General features: G+C 58.3%; 1 protein-coding gene across 2 annotated transcripts; it reads left to right on the top strand.

Moving 5' to 3' along the window:
- The first annotated feature begins 4540 nt into the window (after positions 1 to 4540).
- Positions 4541 to 19264, top strand: VANGL2 (VANGL planar cell polarity protein 2). 2 transcript variants are annotated; one of them, XM_082073280.1, is made up of 9 exons: positions 4541 to 4673; positions 10646 to 10835; positions 12493 to 12760; positions 12854 to 12974; positions 14252 to 14859; positions 15627 to 15763; positions 15965 to 16100; positions 16599 to 16830; positions 17110 to 19264. In XM_082073280.1, exons 3-9 carry the CDS (start codon positions 12690 to 12692, stop codon positions 17368 to 17370), a joined length of 1566 nt encoding a protein of 521 aa, XP_081929406.1. In that variant the 5' UTR covers positions 4541 to 4673; positions 10646 to 10835; positions 12493 to 12689; the 3' UTR covers positions 17371 to 19264. The 2 variants fall into 2 exon arrangements, with proteins under 2 accessions (XP_081929406.1, XP_081929407.1); XM_082073281.1 differs by lacking the exon at positions 4541 to 4673 and adding an exon at positions 4824 to 4867.
- Positions 19265 to 20133: the final 869 nt, after the last annotated feature.

Here is a 20133-nt window from a genome sequence, read left to right as displayed (position 1 = left end):
AATGGAAACACTTCATGCTAATTTAGATGCTGGTTCTGGCCTCGCTGTCATCTCCAGCAGATAGGGTCCCTTGCCTGTTCTTTGTGTATGTGGACAGGCAGGGTAACAGGCAGGGTAACGGGCAGCTCGGCTCATCCTCTATCTTCCTGGGCATTTTCCCAGATGCTTCCCAGCTCTTTCCCTGTTGCCACAGCTATTTCCTTCTCTCTAGCTCTCCTTCCCTTAGGATGAGAGGAAATGGCCTCAAGTTGTGCCAGAGAAGGTTCAGATTGGATATTGGGAACAATTTCTTCCCCAAAGGGCTGTTGGGTGTTGCAACAGGCTGCCCAGGGCATTGGTGGAGTCACCATCCCTGGAGGGGTTGAACAGCCGGAGATGGGGTTCTCAGGGACATGGGTCAGTGCCAGGGGTGGGTTATGGTTGGACTCAGTGATCTTGAGGGGCTTTTCCAACTGAAATGATTCAATGATTCTATGATTCCCCATGCATATCTCCATCTCTCCATCCCTTCCCCAGCCTCTGGAGGATGCTGGTCCTGGTGCACAGGTAGGTGTATGCAAGAGGAATTTTTCACAGCGGTTTTTCATTTGAAAAATACCCATGGAAAATTGTCCTGAAAGAGCAGAAAAACAGAGATGCATGAAACTGCTTGGCTGCTTCTGCCCAGTGGCATTTCTGTGTCCCTGCCCCAGGGACAATGAGGTGGGGATGGCTGTGGGCCCTGTTCTGTGTCCCCTTCTCCTCCAAAAAGAAGTAGCTGGGTCAGGATATGATGCCCTGGGTTAGGGAAGGGTGAAGGACCCCCCCTTGTCTCAGCCCTCTGCCCCAGGGCCAGGCCGCCTGCCTGTGCCCTGGTCCCTTGAGGGATGTCACTGTGGGCAGCAGCTGTGTCCCCAGCTCTTCTGTGTGAGGAGGCAGTGCCATCTGCTGGGTCCCTGCATGCTCGCACCAGACCCACGTCACCCCCAAGCTGGGGACCCCTGTCCCTGGCAGCCAGGCCCTGGAGCATCCCTGCCCCCTGCGAACCATAACCCTGCTGCAGCTCTCGGGCAGGGCTGGGACCGGGACCGGCACAAGGGACAAAGAAAAACGGCTCCTGTATGCCCATGTGTGGGACCTTCCCAAAAGCATCTTCAATGACCCATCATTTTAAATGCTTATTTTGTGCTTGTTTTAGAGCACAAGGGTCCCCTGAGGCTGCAATGTTGATCGGAGAAGGGTGGCTGAGAGAGACATGCCCTGACCAAAAAGGGCCGACAGTTGCAGGAGGTAAATCGTGTATCTGTTCCCTTCTTACGAGATATGGAGCAGGAACTAATGATGCCTCGCGCCAGCGATGGCGTACCAGAGATAAAGAGCCTGTCTGGACAGAGACTGGAGGGGTGAGGGCGTGCAGTCGGGCAGTGGGTGCAGTTTGGGACCCACGTGTCCTGCCAGGCAGGGTCCGTAGCATGTGGCATTTGGGGGGGATCTGGTGTGATCCTGCCCTGGGGCTTGTGGACAGGTCACACAAACCTCTCTGGGGATGGGTCAGATGCTGCTGATACTGCCTGGGTCAGGGAAAAGTGTAACAAACCTGCATGCTACTTCCTAGTACCTCCTAATCTCCAGAATTATCTGCCTGGAGCCTCTGCCTCCCTCCTGCGGAGCAGGAGGCCCAGCCACGACACCTTGGGACTGATTGCCTGGGGTCTGGTTGGTAGTCTGTGGGGTGGTGGGTGGCTCTGGGCAAAGAGAGGGGATGCAACTGCCCCCACGAGGACTTTGCGAGGGCTCTGGGTCTTCCCTGCTCTGCAGAAGGTCGTTTCCAAGAACAAGGCAAAACAGAGCTGGTTCTGGGGACTCCTTCATCCCCAGGAGATGGATGGAGAGCACCCAGTCCCCCGTGCAGTGCTATCCCAGGTGCTCCACACAGCACAGGGCACTTTGCAGAGCTGGCTGGCTCTTCTGGCCTGAAAACAGGCTGTGGAGGGAAGGGACCATCCCTGTAAACCACAAGCTGGAACAATGCAGCCCTTCCCAGACGGCAAGGAAGCTCCAGCAACCCCCGCTGGCCAGGAATGAGCTCCAAGGGCCCATTAATCACTCCCAGAGCCAGAGCAAGAGGATAGCCGGGGCAGCTGGCTGCAGGGGGGTCAGCACCGCACAGTGATCCCCAATCCCTGCTGAGTCGCAGGGTCCCAAACCTGGCCACAGCTCCTGCACCCCCAGGGTTACACCTCAAGGCTGCTCCAGTGACTCACACAACCCACTGACCCAGGTGAAAAGGGGTGGCAGTGACACCCCCAGCTCTGTACCAGGGGTCAGGGGACCAGCACAGGCTGCGATCCACCTCCATCCAGTGTCTGTGGCTGATGCAGGGTGCAGCATCATGTCTCCTTGCCATGTCGTAGGTGGAGGCAGAGGGGGACCTGAGGAATGAGAGGAAACAGCCTCAAGTTGTGCCAGGGAAGGTTCAGATTGGATATCAGGAAAAATTTCTTCCTGGAAAGAGTTGTGAAGCAGTGAACCAGGCTGCCCAGGGCAGGGGTTGAGTCGCCATCCCTGGAGGTGTTTTAAAGACAAATAGATGAGGTTCTTAGGGACATGGTTTAGTGACAGTGTTGGGTTAATGGCTGGACTCAATGATCTTGGAGGTCTCTTCCAACCAAAATTCTTCTCTGATTCTAAGCAGCTCTGAGGCTGCTCAAGTTGCCCCAGGGAAGGGGCTGGAGCTGGGCCCGCTGACAACTGCTGAGAGATAGCGGAATAAGTGTCACTAGCTGAGCTGCATGGGATGCCCAGGTCTGAAGCCACAACTCTGGTGCCTAAACAGGCTCCTGCATGAGAGCTGAGACCCTCGATAGAAGAGGATGGACAAGCTGGCCAGACTTGGGGGTCCCCTCCCAGGGTGTCCCAAGCTCCATCCTCCAGCTGACAGCTCTAGCCACCTTTTTCAGCTCTCACTGACCTGAGCCTGGACTCTGCATTTCTGTGTGCTGTGGAGGGGACATTGCCAGACACCACTGTCAGGTGGCACCTCTGCCCGTGGGGCACACGATGGTGAGGAGGTGACCCAGAGGGACCCAAATAACACGTGCTGAACTGTGTCAGGGCTCAGGCAGATAGACCCTTACAGCCTGACCTGGCTAAGCCTAGTGTTAATATTAACCTAGCTCCCTCCCACCCCAACGCCTCCTCTCCATTAAGGGAAACAAGCTATTTAAATCCGGCCTATGGCGTGCTCCGGGAGGAGAGCGCCTCACGCCATTGGGCAGCGCGGGGGGGTGGGCCCGGCCCATTCCCAGCCTTGCTCGTTGATATACAGCGCCCGGCGGCTCAGCCTGGCTCTTACAGGCAACGCCGCGACCCCCTCCGCGGGGCGTCCCACGCGTGGGCTTTGCCCCCCAAAATGGAGGGGTCTGGTTTTGCGTGGGTGTCCCTGGGGAGCAGGGGTGATTGGGTGCCCCCCCACTCTCCCCTCAGCCTGTGAGGTAGCCTGTGAGTACACGGGCTCCTTCCCACGCGCCCTGCTGGGTGAGGGGATGGTGCTGGGCCCTGAGGCTCCCACAACGGACACCCGCCCCTCGTCCACGCTGGCCAGCCCCTCTGGCTCCCTCCCTGCGAACGGAAGGTCTGCAGGTGTGTGTGCTGAGCTGCTGGCCCCTGTGCTCCCTCATCTCTCTTTGCTCCGTGTGCATCCCTTGTCCTTGGGAAGCTGGGAGAGCGGGTGGGGGTCTCCCAGGTGCTCCCACCCAGCCTGGTGCAGCAGGAGCCCCACTGAAGTGGAGGTTCGGGGCTGACCCTCTGGCACTGGGAAGGTCCCATGTGCCGTGACCCGTTTCTGGGCTGAGCCAGGAGACCCCAGCCATTGGGGGTGACAGACACCCTCCACCTGGGCACACTGAGGAACAGAGCCAGACCCGGGTGATGGTCCCGGGTTTCATGGGTGAGGAGGTTCCAGAGCCAAGAGGAACTGCATGTTCACATTATTACCCTCACCCCAAAACACCCGGGCCTGGCACAAAGGTGGGAGCAGGAGCATGACCCCATGGGTTGTTACCCCTCTGGGGGCACCTCTGCCGGGGCGATGGCTCCTGCCCCCGAAGCAGCTCATGCCTGAGTGCAGGAGGGGCACCTGGGGGTACAGTGACCCTCTTGGGGGTCCCATGTGACCCCACCGATCGCCGAAGCTGGGGGAGACTCCAGCAGGGCAGAACCCTGAACCCCACCATGCCCACACCCCCAGCAGCAGGGACCCCCTCCAGGGCCAGGGCACCCCCCACCCCGCTATCCTCACCCTCCTTACTCCAAAAGCCCCGGCTGCGTGTTGAGAACCGGGAGAGCGGGTGGGATCCCCGGGGCGGGGGTCCTGCAGGTACGGGGGTGGGGGGGAAGCCGGGGGTCGCCGGGTTTCCCCCCGCCTCTCGCCAGACAATGGCCCCGGAGGGGCGCCGGGAGCGCGGAGCGGAGACAATGGGCGGGCGCGGGGGGAGCGGCCGGGAACAGCGGCGGGGCGGGCGGGGGCTGCCGGCCCGGGGCGCGGCGGAGCGGCGGGGCTGGGGGGGGAGCCGCTCCGCTGGGATTCGGGGTTTCCTCCGCCTCTTCCTTCTCCTCCTCCGCCGCCGCCGCAGCAGCCCCAGGATTTTGGTGCGGGGGGGGGCGTTGACGCGCACAAAGGTGCGGCGGCGATGGTGAGTGCGGGGGCAAGAAGCAGGGGGGATGCGGGGGGAGCGGGGCGGCCCCGCAGCAGCGCGGGGGGGAGCGGGGCCGGGCTCGGCGCGTCCCCGCAGGAGGGGCCTGGGAAGCCGGGGATTTTCCTGGGCCGCCAGCCAGGCGGGGAGCGGCTGTTCGGCGAGTCCCACTGCCGGGGATGCCCCGCTGCGTGGTACGAGAGGGTCCCGGGGTGGGTGGGGGCGGTTGCGGTGTTGGGGTCCCTGGGCGGGGGGTGCTGAGGACGCGCCCGGGCATGGGCCCCGCTCCCAGCGTGCTGGTTGCTCCCTTCTCGCAGGGCTCCGCTGGCCCTGGGGAGCCTCCCCGGGGGGCGATGCAGCTGGGCCGGGTCTCCCCCGGTTGCACCAGTGGCTTTTTCATTCTGCAGCGGGCATGCTTATACTGGAGTTTACTGGTCAAGCTGCTCTGCTGCGGTCAACCAGCCCTTGGCCTTCGAGCCCTTTGTGCCAGGCACCGGGTTTTCTCCCTGCCTGCAACCCCTGCGAGCAAGAGAGTGACCGCAGCAGCGGCCAGCCTCTCCCTGGGTAAGGGTGGGCGCTTATGGGGTGGCCACCCCAGTACCTGCCCTGTGCCGGGGCTGGGGCGCTGCTGGTGGGGACGGGGACGTGATGCTCCTGCCGGATCTGCAGGACCTGCAGGGCAGGGTCTGGCCCCGCCAGCACACTCACCTGCTTCTGGGAGAGACCCGGCCGGATTCTGATCCGGTTTATCTTGGTCCTGGCCTGGCAGAGCGCCCTGAGCCGTCAGGGAGTTCCCTCCATTCTACACCGAGCACTTGCTCAGACATTGGCTCTGCTGCTCTGTCTGGGGTGAGAGGCTTTATTTCCTTGGGAGAGGGCGTAGAGTCTGTTCCCCCTGCAGGCCGTGGTATAATAACTGAGGCAGAGGTTTAAAAAAAAAAATAAAATTAAATATTATCTTCATGGAGCCTCTGGGGATGGCTGTTGCTTAATCACAGCAATTCGGGATTGTGTTGGGACCAAGCTGGGCTCCGAGGCAGCCTGAGTCAGATGCGAGCTCCGAACAGCCGGGTTTCTCCCCGTGTATTTACACTGCCTTTGTGCTGGAGCGGGGAAGCTCAGGATGAGACTGGCTGATTTAATTAGCACACGACTACACTGGAGCTGGCGGTGGCTCCTCACCTGGCTGTTGGACTGTGGGGTGGCCGTCAGCTTGTTTGGTTTATGGGTGCAGGTCACCAGGTCCCATGGGCAGCCCTCGTTCTGGAGACATGGCCCCAAGGATAGGCACCGCGCTGGGGATTCCAGTTGCCTCTCCCCATGCTCCTTCTGGGCTCCCTTCAGCCCTTTGAATGATCAAATGTGGTTTCTTGTTCTCATCAGCTCACAGACAATGGAGCTGGAGGGGGCTCAGGGAAAGGCAGGGAGCCCCTCACCCTGGCATCAGGCAGGACTGAATCAACCCCAGGTCCTTTGGTCTGAGCTAATTTTAGATTTTTGGTCCTGTCTTTTGAGAGCTGGCGTGGCTGGCAGATGCTTTATGGCTTCATTGTCTGGCTGGGATGCTTGGGAGGAGGCCTTCGAGAAAACCACGGGGCTTCGCCGCCTGTCCCCAGCTGCCCCTAGGCGAGTGCCAGCAATGAAGCAGCGAGTACTCAAACTCAAGGCCATCGTGGCACAGGGGTGCCGGGGTGACACTGGAGTCCCCACGGGACCAGCCACCAAAGCTGGACGCTGCATGAAGGGATCGCAGTTGGTGTGTGAATGCAGTCACCCCGCTCCATGTCTCTCCACGGACAGATCCCAGCTCTGCGCTGCTTTTCCAGGCTCCGAGAGGTGGATAATGCTGTCTGCCTGCCGCAGCTTGGCACAATTTAGGAGGGTTAAATCCACAGCTGACAGAGCAGAGTTATAATCGATCTACAAGCACAGTTGTTTACACTGCAAGTGTCCCTCTGGGGTGGGAACTGCCCTTTTGGGGTGTCACTGCAGTGCCTTGGAGATGCTCTTGGGGAACGCACTGAAATCCAAGTAATGGCCCAAGCTGCGAGTGCAGACCCTGTGCCTTCTCAGCTCTGATGCTTGTGACAACCTGAGAAGCAGCCCAGAACACCAGTGTTTGGATCCTCCTCTGCCCCAGGGTGACCATAGGTTTGTCACTTCATGCCGTCATCCCACGCAGAGGTGCCACTGGTGGTGTGCTGGATGTCACGGTGTGACATGGAGTTAGGATCCCTTGGTGCCGGCACATTTTGCAATGCAAAAAGCTTTCTCTTTGCATCCAGCCCCGTTCTCATGCAAATCCTACTCTTTTTTTGTACATTTTTTTTTCTTCCTCTGTTTCGAGATCTTGGTACAGTGATTTTTACCTCTGCAGCTAGTGCATCCCTGCCGCCTGATGTGGCTGCACCCTCCGTCACTCCCAGACGCAGCGGGATTGAAATGCTGGGTGACAGGTCGGGCTTTGTCCCCTAGTCACACAGTGGGACTTCCCTGCCGGAGGAAACTTGGTGAGGACTGGGTGCTGGAGGGACTGGACGTTCCTGTGGATATTGTAACAATCCCGAGTGATTGTAATTAAAGCTGGCAGTTTGGAAGGGATATTAAACCTTCTGCATCCAAGCTGACGCTGAGCAATTTGAGAGCAGAATGGGACCCCATGGGGGAGGTGGATTAAGCCACTTGGGCTTCCCATGGGCCTCTCCCGCATCCCCCTGAAGCGCCTAGTTGTGCCAATGGACCAAAAAGTCGGAAGTTTGTGGATTCCCTCTGGTGGTGGCATCTCCCGGCCTGGGGTGATGGGGGGGCTGGGGCCCCCCTCGCGCTGACTCCCAACCAGCTCCTCCTTGGGCAGACTGTGTCCCCCCACTCCAAGCAGGGATACCCACCGGGCACCTACCTTCTGTACTTTGCTGTTCACCTGTGGGCACCCAGTGCTGGCAGCTGCCTTGGCTCTCCAGAATTTGGTGCATATGGGAAATACGGCTGCGTCCCCCCCCAGCGCTGGGCAGCGCAGGGCTTGGGGGCCAGTGGCCAGCGGGGGACCGAGGCGGTGGCCGGCGGGGGAGAGGTGCCTATTGTGTGGAGGCAACAAGGCGTGTTTGTGTAGCCAAGCAAGCAAATGTGCCGGGCACTGGGCTCGGCTCAGCTGTGTGCCGGAGCCGGGAGGTGCCTCCCGTTCCCAGGCAGGGAAAGAATCGGTTTCGGAAGCGTCGCGGCAGTACATGGCGTCCCCACGGCGGGGATCGCTGCTCAGGGGTCCCTGGGTCAACCTCCCCGGTGTCGGTATGGCAAGGGAGGACACCCCGAAAGTTACAGCGTGAGGCAGGGCCAAGGCCTGTGTTAGCTTTCTTGCCTGTCCATAAACTCCAGTTTGTGTCGTGCCTCAGTTTCCTCATCTCTGTCACAGGCAGAGCCATGCTTCCAGCTCTCCTGGGCTTATTGGGAGGACAAACAGTTGTGGAGTGATGTTCCAGGATCCCAGGGTTCTCCTGACAAGCTCCGTGACTCGGTTTCCAAGTTGCTGTGATGCTCATCGGGTCAAGCAGGAAAACACCTGCCCAGATGTGCCCGACCTGATGTTTCCTTCTGCTCCTGCTTGACTCAGCAGCGGGAAGCCAGCTATCGCCGGTGTGCGAAGGGCTGCATTCGCACCCTTCTCCTGACCACATTAGAGCGTCCTGACTTAACACTGGTATTTATTTAACTGCACTAGAGTTGACGATGCTGGAAGAAAAGTACCGGTGGTGTAAATGGCGGGCACCAGCGTGGTGGCACAATGCAGGCGAGCACACTGCGGTTCCATCCTTGTCCTGCTGGTGCAGAGCTGCGGGTGCACAGTCGCTCAGGAAACAGCCGGCACGGTTTGGTTGCTGATGGCTGTTCCCAACGTTCCCTCAGGACTGTGGTCTCACCTGGCTGAGCTCTGGCGTGGGTGCTTGCAGCTGGTTCGATTCCAGCCCTCTTGGCTGGGACAGGGCTGCTCAACCATCAGTTTTTCCCTCTGCCCTTTGCTCTGAGTGTGTTTTTCTCCAGCAAACGTTGTGCCCAGCTCCTGCAAGGTGCTGAAGCAAGCAGGGTGACAGCCGGGTGCTGCCCTGTCCGAGGGACGTGCTGCCATGCCGGGGGGGGAAGAGAGGATCTCCCTTTCAGGATTTGCCCTGGGGCTGTTTGAAATAAGAAAGCTTTCTCAACTAGACAGGCTTGGAGCTTATTTATTTTTGAGCATTTGAATGTAAAAGAGAGTTTGTTTTTTGAGGTTCGTGGGCTCAAAGGCAGGAGAGACGGCGGCAGTGGTTTTTCTGACCATCCCGGTCGCCCAGCTGGGCTCTCTCTGCTTTGAACCCTCTGATGTGCTCCAGCATCGTCCCGAGAAGCCATCCAGTCTGGACTTGAAGCTGTAAAGAGATGGCAAATCCTCTCCTCCCCTGGGGAGTTTGTTCTGATGGTTAATCACCTCGCTATTAAAAAATGTGAATTTTCCTCCTCGTTTGCATGTGGCTGGATCTTGCTCCCAGCCCTCGGCGGTTGTTCCACGTCTCCACGGGCTCTGTAAGGCAAGGCCGCTTCTCCTGGAGATGAGGAACTGTTTCCAGCCTCTCCACCAGAGCACCTTGTGCTGCTGAACCGGCTCTCCCCACTCTGCCGGGCAAACCATCAAAAAAAATTCCCTTTCTTCCTTGCTGAAGCAGTCAAGTTGCTCTGCCGGCACCGGAGCAGCTGTGGGATGGATGAGGAGCTCCCAGCTCCGGCAAGCTGCTCGATTTACAAATTAATCTGGCGAAACTCCTGGTTTGGGGTTTATCCCCACACCAGCCCTTTGCTGGGGGGAAGGTTCAGCCGCTCTTGTGCAGGCAAGTTGGAGGGTCCTCATTGTCCAGAGCCCAGCCCTGGTCTGAATCTGGAGGTTGCTTCTGGTTCATCTGTGGATTTTGCTGGACCAAACCATCCCATGCTGCTGCTCTGCCCTGGGAAAGGGTCCGAAAGCCTCTGCTCATAACCTCAGCCCCATTGCTGGATGGTGATAGAAGGGCCAGGCTCGTTCTCCCTCTGAATGGATCCACCTTCACCTCCTGGCTCCATCTTTGCTGGACGGCTCTGGGGTCCCCACGTCACCGGTGCAGCCACAGGGACACTGTGACTCAGGGACAGACTCAAAGTGTGGCTGCTGGCCATGGGATTGTGGTGGCTGAGAAGCATTAAATCCACGGGCCAGTACTTTGAATCTCTGAGATGTGCTTGAAAACCCTGTCCAGATTTTGGCTGATAAATCAGCTTTGCCTCTGCAGGATTGCCAAGCTGGGGCTGGGAGGTTGAAGCCATGCTGGGGACTCCAGACGCTCTGAGGGGTGTCACATCCAGCAGCCGGTGGGTGCCTGGTGCTGGATACAGGGCAGGCTGCTGATGCCACATGGAAGTGATGCTTGGGCAGGTTTTGGGCTGTTGCGGTGTCTGTGCACACATCCAGCCTACCCTTGTCTTCCTCCCCTGCCCATCGCTCCTCTTGGGTGCTCACAGGTGTCATGGCCAAGTGAGGAGCTCTCATGGGGTGGAGACCTGCGGCTGGGTGACCTGCAGGACAAGTACTTTGGCTGATGGTCCCCAGCATGACGTGTTGCGACTCTCCCCCAAACGGGTGTTGAATGGCTACCACAGCACACGCATTGTCCCAGTCCCTGGGGAAGGGATGCCACCAGGCATCTTTTATATATTGGAAATTAGGAACAATTTCTTCCCAAAAGGGTTGTTGGACATTGGAACAGGCTGCCCAGGGCAGTGGTGGAGTCACCATCCCTGGAGGGGTTGAACAGACACGGAGATGAGGTTCTCAGGGACATGGGTTAGTGCCAGCATTAGGTTAACGATTAGACTCAATGATCGAGGGGCTTTTCCAACCAAAACGATTCTCTGATTCTGTCTGTGTGCAGCAGGGACGCCTGGCTCCTGATTTCCTTCTCTCTTGCTCCCCCCAGCTTGACTGCAGACCCCTGGCACAGCTGCCTGTCCTGTGAGTGGCCCCCGATGCGCAGCCCCCTCCAGCACCCGCCAGCTGGATGCCATCGCCGTCGGCGGCTCGGCATGCCCCAAGTGCCTCGGTGACTGTTGGGACTGGGGACAGCACCTGCCTGCAGCTGCCTCACCCTGACCTGTGCTGCCCCACTGGTGAGTCCACCTGGGTCTGTCCCCTGCCCCAGTATCAATGTCCTATTGGTGTTAATGGACTGGGGACAAGTGTGTCCTTATGCCGCCGCCCCATCGCCCATCATTGTTCCTGACAGAAACCCGATCCCCGGCTGCAAACAAAACCCAGAAGAGGGGTCTGGCAGGAGGTTTGGCAGGGGCACTAGGGGGTCCTTTCTCTCCCTGTCCCTTCCCCCATTGCCTGCTGGGGATGCCGGGACGAGCTCTAGGCGCTGTTGCCATCTCCTAGACAACGGGCGTGAGGGGGGGCTTTTGTTTCCATAGTGATAAATGTGTGAGCATCCAGCATCTGGGACAAAAGGATCCCCTGCTGCCCCCTTTTTCGCCTCCTCGACCCCATCTCCCCCTTCCCCGAGGCCTTGGAAAAGAGGCCGAAAGACATTTGGGTTTTATTTGGTTGAAATGGCATTTCTGTGGTAACCCGGCATGGACCCATCCCCAAAGGCAGCCAGCATGGCCCCCCTGGCGTGCACCCCTTGGGGTGGTGCTGGCTCAGAGGGGTGGTTCAGGGCTCTGAACAGCCCCCAACCCCCCAGCACCCTTAGGGTGAGGACAGAAGAATTTGGCAGGACCCCTGCAGCAGCATCCAGCACGCATTAGACAGCATGATGTCCCCGCTGCCGCCCCGCTGGTGGCTCCCGTCCCTCCCCAGGTCCCCTCGCTGCTGGGATCATGGACCCAGGCAAGCCATGTCGCAGCTGTAAGTAGCTTGCGAGTCCCCCAGGACAGCGGGGTGACATGAATTGGGACCCCGGAGACAACCGATGTGGTACCCAGCTCCTGCCCACATCCCCCAAGCCATTCCCCGAGGTCCTGGTGCCTTGTGCCATCTGGCCAGGTTTGAAACAAGGTGGTATTTTCCCATCCCAGCAGAGATCTGATACCGCAGGTAAGTGTAGGTGGGTGTCATGTGCGTGTATTTGTAGGCCCATACGCCTGGGCCTACAAATGCCTGTAATGGAAGTTTGGGGTTGGCAAACAGCAACGTGGCAGCTGTGAGTCAGCGGCGCAGGGTGATGGTATCTGCTCTGAGCCAGCTGGGCGATGGGAACCAGTCCCCAGTCCCATCCTTGGAGCCACCACTGTGGTTCCCAGCAGCCTGGGAGCTCTCCAGTTCCCCCAGCAAACCCGAAGCTCTCCCCGGTTTGGGCTGCCGGTGCGAGGCGAGCCGGAGCCAGCACACAGCAATGCGCCTCGCCGGAGCGGGACTCCCGCGCCCATCACCTGGCTCCGTGCTGGGAAACGTGTCCGGGCAGCGCCCCGCACTGTGAGATGGGCCTGAAACATTACCTGCACCCAATTATTCATTCCTTTCTTTTTTTGGCCCCCACCCTAGGCACTCTCAGCAGTTAAAATAATGATCATGATATTCATTTTAGCATAAATCACATGAAACAGAAGCAAATTGTGCTGTATTGTTAATAAAGGGGAAGGTGATCATCCCAGACCCAGCTCAGCCATGGGATAAAATAGAAAATGCCCCAAAGTGACCTAAATTCCCTTTCCCTGCCGAAGTCCCACCACTGTTTGCCACCAGGGCTGGATGGAGGAATGGGGTGGGTGGTGGGCGAAGGGGATGCTGCTGCTCTGCCGCTCACCCTTCACTTCCCTTCTGCAGGCGGGTGAGCCATTTTCTCCTGAGACGAGCCCAACAAGGTGATCAAAATAGAGTCCCTCAAGGTGACGGTTGACTTCTTGAAGGTGCCCCTGGGCCTGAAGAAGCCCCCTCTGAAGGAGGCCCTGGCCGCCGTCCCGGGGCCGGGGAGAGCCAAGCCCTTCGGCGTGGAGCGGCACAAGTCCCGGCACTGCGACACCATGGACAATGAGTCCCAGTACTCGGGGTATTCCTACAAATCCGGGCACTCCCGCAGCTCCCGCAAGCACAGGTGAGGGGGTTGGTGCATGCCCGGGGGAGTCCCCTGGCTCCAATGGGTGCTGCCACCCCAGTACACCCACCTTCTCCCGTCTCTGCCTTCCAGGGACCGGCGGGACCGGCATCGATCCAAAAGCCGGGACGGGAGCCGTGGGGACAAGTCAGTGACCATCCAAGCACCAGGCGAGCCCTTGTTGGACAACGAGTCCACCCGGGGGGACGAGAGGGTGAGTCGGGCAGGGGGAGGGATGGGATCAGCATCTCAGCCCCGCCATGGGGGTGCTGCTGAGGGTGGGAGCCGCCAGTGGAGCGTGGAGGCTCCAGACATGCCCAGTGCACCCCAGCAGAGCAGTTGAGCTGGTTGGGCAGGCCCTGGGCTGCTGGCGGCTCTGCCGAGTGCTGGCGGGGAGGGCAGGCGGGCAAACCCGACAGGATCCTGTGCCCCGTCCCTCCACCAGCCACCCCAGCCCTGCACTTCCGTGGGGTCCTTTGGTGTGAGCAGCAGCTGGGGCAGTGCTGCTGTGCCCCCTGTGCTGGGCGCTGGAGCCCAGTCCCCAGCTTTAATCATCTCCCAGCCACCTACGCAGGTGGCTTCAGCTCCTTTCATCTTCCCCCACCAAGAAGTCAGTGCCAGCAGAGGCTGGGGTTTGCGGGTGACGGAAGCTGAGCCACCCAATCCAGCTCCAGGCAGAGCGAAGCGACAGCATCGTGGGTCCACCTGGGGATGGGCTGGATAGGAACTGGCCCTCCTGGGCCCTCCTCTGCTCCCTGTCCCTCTGGAAAGCCCCAGGCGGTGGCTTTAGTTTGATGTTTAGGATTAAATTGCTGGCTTTCCTGCAGAAATTGTAGGTGAAAAAGATACGCTATGGTAAACTGCCAATTTTCAGGGATGCTGACGTACTATAAAACAGAATGTAGGAGTCTGAGTGAGCGGACAGACAGATGGGCAGACCCGGGGTGGCATTTTCAGCGGCTGTGGTGCAATGCTTCTCCCTTCACTGAAAGCGGTTTTAGCTGGGGAGGAATCAAAAGGGGATAGTTTGTTTCTGCACCGCTTGGCTTGAGGAAGGGGTTTTCAAAGGTGGTGGGAGACCTGCCCGGTGCTCGGAATTGCTGGATCACCTGTGACTTTGTCCTGCCTGGTGCTGGAGGCGGCAGCGCCTGCCCGTGCAGCGGCAGCGAGGGTGTGTTGGGACAGTGGCTGGGCATGTTCGTTCTGGCCCCGCTAACGAGGGGGTTTGCCTGGAAGCAGGATGCTTCCAACTTCCAAAGCTGCTCTTACCGCTGCTGGAGAGGTAGAGTGCAGCATGGAGCCACCAGTGGGGCTTTCATGGAGGGTGGCAGTCAAATCATTGTGTCCCCCTGCTCCAGGCTGCGGTTTCTGCCAATGAAATGGGGGTGATGGTGCCAGGCATTGAGGTTTGGTGGATGGGAGATGCTGGGGTTGGGCTGGGGTGACATAAAGCCATCCCCCCATGTAACCCTCCCATCTGCCTCTCCCCAGGATGACAACTGGGGTGAGACCACAACGGTGGTGACGGGGACATCGGAGCACAGCATTTCACATGATGACATCACCCGCATCACCAAGGACATGGAGGACAGTGCCCACCTGGACTGCTCGCGGCACCTGGGTGTCGCACTGGCGGCGGCACTGGCGCTGCTGGCCTTTGTCACCCCCCTCACCTTCATGGTCCTGCCCCAGCTGCTGTGGAGGGAGGAGCTGGAGCCCTGCGGGACCCCCTGCGAGGGGCTCTTCATCTCCGTGGCCTTCAAACTCCTCATCCTCCTGCTGGGGAGCTGGGCTCTTTTCTTCCGTCGCCCCAAAGCCTTCTTCCCCCGCATCTTCGTCTTCCGAGCATTGCTCATGGTGCTTGTCTTCCTCCTCGTCGTTTCCTACTGGCTTTTCTACGGGGTGCGGATCCTGGACTCGCGGGAGCGGAACTACCAGGGGGTGGTGCAGTACACAGTCTCGCTGGTGGACGCTCTGCTCTTCGTGCACTACCTGGCCGTAGTGCTGCTGGAGCTGCGGCAGCTCCAGCCCCAGTTCACCCTCAAGGCCGTCCGTTCCACAGACGGGGCCAGCCGCTTCTACAACGTTGGCCACCTCAGGTGCGGGGGTGCCGGGAGGTGGGGTCCTGCTTTTGTGGGTGTGCACAAGGTTTGCGTGACCATGGGGTGCTTGCGTGTCCCATGTGTGAGTGCGTATTCACCTGTTTGCATGGGCGTTGGTGCATGTGCACATACATATGTGTCCATGGATTTGTGCATGTGCACCCTCAGGCCAAGAAAGTCCTTGAGGTGCTGGAGCAAGTTGAGAGAAGGGAACGGAGCTGGTGAGAGGCTGGAGCACAAGTGTGATGGGAGCGGCTGAGGGACCTGGGGGGTTCAGCTGGAGAACGGGAGCTGAGGGGAGACCTTCTGATCTCTGAACTGCCTGAAAGGAGCTTGGAGCCAGGGGGGGTCGGGTTCTGCTCCCCAGGAACAAGCGCCAGGAGCAGAGGAAACGGCCTTAAGTAGTGCCAGGGGAGTGCCACATACATACGTGTATGTATATTCAGGCATGTGCATGTGCATTTGAGGACACACACTCGTGTGTGCAGGTGCATGTGTGTATATCCATGCATATGTTCACAAGTGGGTGCACCCACACTGCTCCCCTCCATGGCACCCAGCACCCGCTGGCTGGAGGAGCTGCATGTGTGCCCCATGGCGGACACAGCTCCCTTCCTTCTGTGGGACAAGACGTCCCCGTCCTCACAGTGCCACATGCTGTCTGTCTGTCCCTCCCTGTCCTGCCCATTTGTGTGTGCCCCTTGCTGTGGCGTGGTGCTCATGGTTCTCTGTGCACCCCCCCGCCCGGCTGCCTCTCCCTGCAGCATCCAGCGAGCGGCCGTGTGGATCCTGGAGAACTATTACCACGATTTCCCGGTCTACAACCCTGCCCTCCTCAACCTGCCAAAATCCATCCTGTCCAAGAAAATGTCCGGGTTTAAAGTCTATTCCCTTGGCGAGGGTGAGTTCCCCTGTCCCCTGGCTTCTCCTCTTGTTATCTCTTCTCCTTCCCTTCTCCATCCCCGTATTTTCCCCTCGAAAGGCTCCTGTTGACTCCAGAGAGCCCACAGTGGGATCATCGCAGCCTGGCCAAGGGGCAGGGGGAACATTGGGCACCTCGCAGTGCCCCAAGCCCTCTCTAACCTCACCCTTTTCCCCGCAGAAAACACGACAAACAACTCTACGGGCCAGTCCCGGGCCGTCATTGCAGCAGCTGCCCGGAGGCGCGACAACAGCCACAACGAGTATTACTATGAGGAGGCTGAGCATGAGCGCAGGGTGCGGAAACGCCGCGCCAGGTACGGGGCTGGGGGCAGGGACTGGGTGCCCCATTGCTGCTCCCTTTGGGGTACACAGGACTGCCCCCCAAGGACCTTGGGGGTTTCCCAGGACGTGTCCACCTCTATCATCCCCAAAACAAGGTATCCACTCTCTTGGGGAAGCACATCTTTGTTGGGCATTGGAACAGGCTGCCCAGGGTATTCCTGGAGGAGGTTGAACAGACGCAGAGATGAGGTTCTCAGGGACATGGGTTAGTGCCAGTTTTGGGTTAATGGCTGGACTTGATCTTGAGGCTCTTTTCCAACCAAAATGAGCCTATGATTCTATGATCACAAGCCTGGCTGTTGCATGGCATGGCCAGATCTCCCGCAAAACTGTTGTGGGGTGGAAGCTAGGTTCCTGCCACCATAGGTGGGCAGGCAGCGAGCAGCTCACGCCCTCGCCCCACGGGATCTCCTGCCTGTGGCTGGACTCTGCCCTGCTGCAGCCACATGCACAGTTTGTCCTCCTGGCAGGCTGGTGGTGGCAGTGGAAGAAGCCTTCACCCACATCAAGCGGCTGCAGGAGGACGACCAGAAGAACCCCCGGGAGATCATGGACCCTCGTGAAGCCGCTCAGGCCATTTTTGCCTCCATGGCCCGGGCCATGCAGAAGTACCTGCGCACCACCAAGCAGCAGCCCTACCACACCATGGAGAGCATCCTGCAGCACCTCGAGTTCTGCATCACCCACGACATGACGCCCAAGGTGCGCGGGGTGGGACGGGTTCCCAGGTTCTTGGTCCAGAAGGTGAGGACTTGGGTGGGATTTTTACGGCACTGTGTGAGAGCTTCTCCTGTGAGAGGACAAGGGGCTGGGGGATACAGCCAGAAAAGTGGGTGTAACCCCGAGGGAGCAACGTGCGGCAATGGGAAGCAGCTGAGCGGGGATGTTTTTCCTGCAGGACCTGCCGAGCAACTTGAGGCTGCAAAAAAAATAGGCTGAGCCATAGGTAGGTGACATTCACGTGTCCTTTCCTTCTTCCAGGCGTTCCTTGAGCGGTACCTGACGGCAGGACCCACCATCCAGTACCACAAGGACCGCTGGCTGGCCAAGCAGTGGACACTGGTCAGCGAGGAGCCGGTGACAAACGGCCTGAAAGATGGGGTGGTCTTTGTGCTGAAGCGCCAGGACTTCAGCCTTGTGGTGAGCACCAAGAAGATCCCGTTCTTCAAACTCTCGGAAGAGTTTGTGGACCCCAAGTCACACAAGTTCGTCATGAGGCTGCAGTCAGAGACTTCTGTGTGAGCTGAAGAGGGATGGAGAGGGGTTTGGGGCAGGGGGGAAAACCCTCTCCAGACCCCCCGTCTCATCCTCCCCGTCTCCACTGGGGCTCCGGGAGGCTGCAGCTCGAGGGCAGAACTGTGGTGGGCACTGGGACGCAGCACCCATGCCTGGCTCCATCACTCACCCACGACCACTCGCCCTCCGCCTGGGCTCAGCCTCCGCCAGGGTGGGCTGAGCCCCTTCGTCCTCCTCCTCCTCCTTGAAACCCAGATCCCTGTAGCAACCCCCCAGAAGGTGCAGCCGGCGGAGGACAGCTGCGCAGCCAGGAAGGAGATGGTGTTTTGGTGCCATAACTCAAGGGCTAAACTCTGTTCTTTTCACCAGCGTCTTCAAGCACCATCAGGTCCCAAGGACCTTCCATGCTCACCCATTTTCTACCTGGTGCCTGTCCTGGCTCTGGCCTTAAACTGCTGCCCAGCATTTGGGGCTGGTTTTTAATCCTAGAGACTTTTTGGGGGGAGGATTTTGCAAACACCCCCATGATCCATGGCTGCTATGAAAACCTCCCCCAGCACCCAAGAAACCAGAGTGGCGACACAGAAATGTCTTCCTTGCCTCTCCGCTGACGGTTTCTGCACTCAGCTCTTAACAAAAGCAAGCAAAAATCTGTTAAGCAAAAGAGAAGGAGGGTTTTTTTAAGCCGTTTCCCTGCTCCCGAGGCGACCTGTGTCCCTGGTCTCAGCAACATCCCCATGGGGTGGTTGGAGCTGTGGACGCAGGTTGCAGGAAGAGCAGCTTAAGATGTCTCTGGGGCTCCAACCCTGGACTTGGAGCTGGCGGGGTGGGTGGACAGAAGGGTTTCCTCATGAGAATGATGAGGGCTGGTGGCTCACGGAGGTCCTGGAGGTCCTTAATTAACATCCCAGGGTGGCAAGTGGCCCGTGGTGATGCCACGAGCAGGGGCTGACTCGCTGTCAGGGACACAAAAGCTTTTGCTTTCCCTTGGTTTTGTTAAGAGTCACAAATACCTCATGGATTTATTTTAGGTGTTTTTTTGTTACTGTCCCTCTGGATCCTGTTATCCAGCCGTGCTGGGGGCTCGTGAGGTCCCAGTGGGGATTGTGACTGGGCAGGGTGGGGTTCTTTGGTCATGGGAGCTGCCAAATTTCATCGTGGGGAGGCATGTGGTTTTACTGGATTTTGGTGGGTTTTTTTGTCCTAAGCACTAGAAAGGCTGAGTTCGAGGGGAGCAATGATGCTGTGTGTCCTCAGGCCACAGGTGCCACCCCAGAGGGGCTGGTGGCTTCCCCCGTAACTACCAGTAGCAAGATTAAGAAGCTGGTGGGGTCCTGTGGGGTCTGTCCCCATCCGGGCAACGTGTTGTTCTGGGCTGACTTTCCTGATTTCCAAGAAGTCACTGTTTTTCAGGAGTTTCTAACCCCTCTCTGCTGCCTCCCTCATCTTCCAGCCTCTCGAGGCTGAGGAATCCAGGTTTCACCCCCCCTGGTTTCCCCCGCTCCAGCAGTGCTGCTGCCTCTGGGAGCTCATTTTTGGTGTGTTTTACTGCAAAAAAGACTTCCATGAGTGTGAGCGGATGGGTCGACCAGGGAGGGGGGATTTTCCACTTGGATTTTAAGAAGAATAAACCCTTTTTCGTTCATTTTTGCGTTTGTTTTTGTTTTGATTGTTGTTTTTGTTTTTTTTCTGCAGAGCCGAGACCTTGTGCATGTGTGCAGAAAACTGTAAAATGTATATATATATTTTTTTTTAATATATAAAAAGCTTGTTTTTACAGTTTGCAGTGGATCGAAGCATTACAGCAGTGGTAGGAAGTTTGGTTGGTTGGTTTTGGTTTATTTTTTCATAGAGGAGCTAAAATTGTACAATTTTTTTAAAATAAAGTGAACCCATTTGACTTCTTTTTTTTTTTTTTTAATTTTGTCTTCCAACATCCAATGAGAGAAATTTGTCCTGCCCTTGGAGGGTGCTCAGGGCAGGATGAGGGCTGAGGGGTTTTGGGGGATCATGGATTTAGGGTCTGTGGGGCCAAGAGTTTGGGGTCTAGAGGGTAAAGGTTTTGTGGTTTGGGGGGTCAAGGCCTTGGGTCTTGTAGGATGGTCGATTTAAAGTCTATGCGGCTGAGGGTTTGTGGGACTAAGGATTTGGGATTTATGGGACAAATAACTTGGAATCTAGTGGGGCCAAGGGTTTGTGATCTGTGGGAACAAGGATTTGGGCTTCATGGGGCCAAGGGTTCTGGATCTGTGAAATCAAGGGTTTGGGGTTGATAGGGCCAAAGATTTGGAATTTACAGGGGCCAAGGGCTTGAGGGCCAAGGATTTGGGGTATATGGAGCCAAGTGTTTTGGATCTGTGAGGTCAAGGGTCTGGGCTTTATAGGGCCAAAGATTTGGAATTTGTGAGGGCCAAGGTTTTGGTGGACCAAGGATTTGGGGTTTACGGGGGTGAAGGTTTTGATGGAGCCATGTCTTAGGGTGAGCAGGGGCTGCTCTGCTAGCAGAGAAATGCCCAAACCCTCCCTGGGGTGAGGACAAGTCCCAAGCACTTTGCTGGGGAGCAAACCCCCGCTCCACGCACAGCTCCCGCTCCCCCCTCGCACAACTGCTGCCTGTGGTGGGTGTGCTGGCACCTGCACCCGCCACCCCAGCACCCACCCGCACCCCCCACCAGCTCGGGGGCTTGTTTGGGGTCCCCTTACGACAACAGCAGCGCTGGTTCTCTGGGACTTGGTGTCAGCATTTCCTTTGGTTTTTGCACCTTTCCT

The sequence above is a fragment of the Streptopelia decaocto genome (genome assembly GCF_964273445.1).
Source record: "Streptopelia decaocto genome assembly, chromosome: 26".
Lineage (NCBI taxonomy): Eukaryota > Metazoa > Chordata > Aves > Columbiformes > Columbidae > Streptopelia > Streptopelia decaocto.
This window is presented reverse-complemented; position numbering and strand designations above follow the sequence as displayed.

Bases quoted from the DNA above. Each gene is read 5' to 3' on its own strand.
- VANGL2 (XM_082073280.1), top strand. From the start codon at position 12,690: ATGGACAATGAGTCCCAGTACTCGGGGTATTCCTACAAATCCGGGCAC. The intron at 14,860-15,626 runs GTGCGGGGGTGC...CTCTCCCTGCAG, and splicing joins TACAACGTTGGCCACCTCAG to CATCCAGCGAGCGGCCGTGT. The intron at 16,101-16,598 runs GTACGGGGCTGG...TCCTCCTGGCAG, and splicing joins GTGCGGAAACGCCGCGCCAG to GCTGGTGGTGGCAGTGGAAG.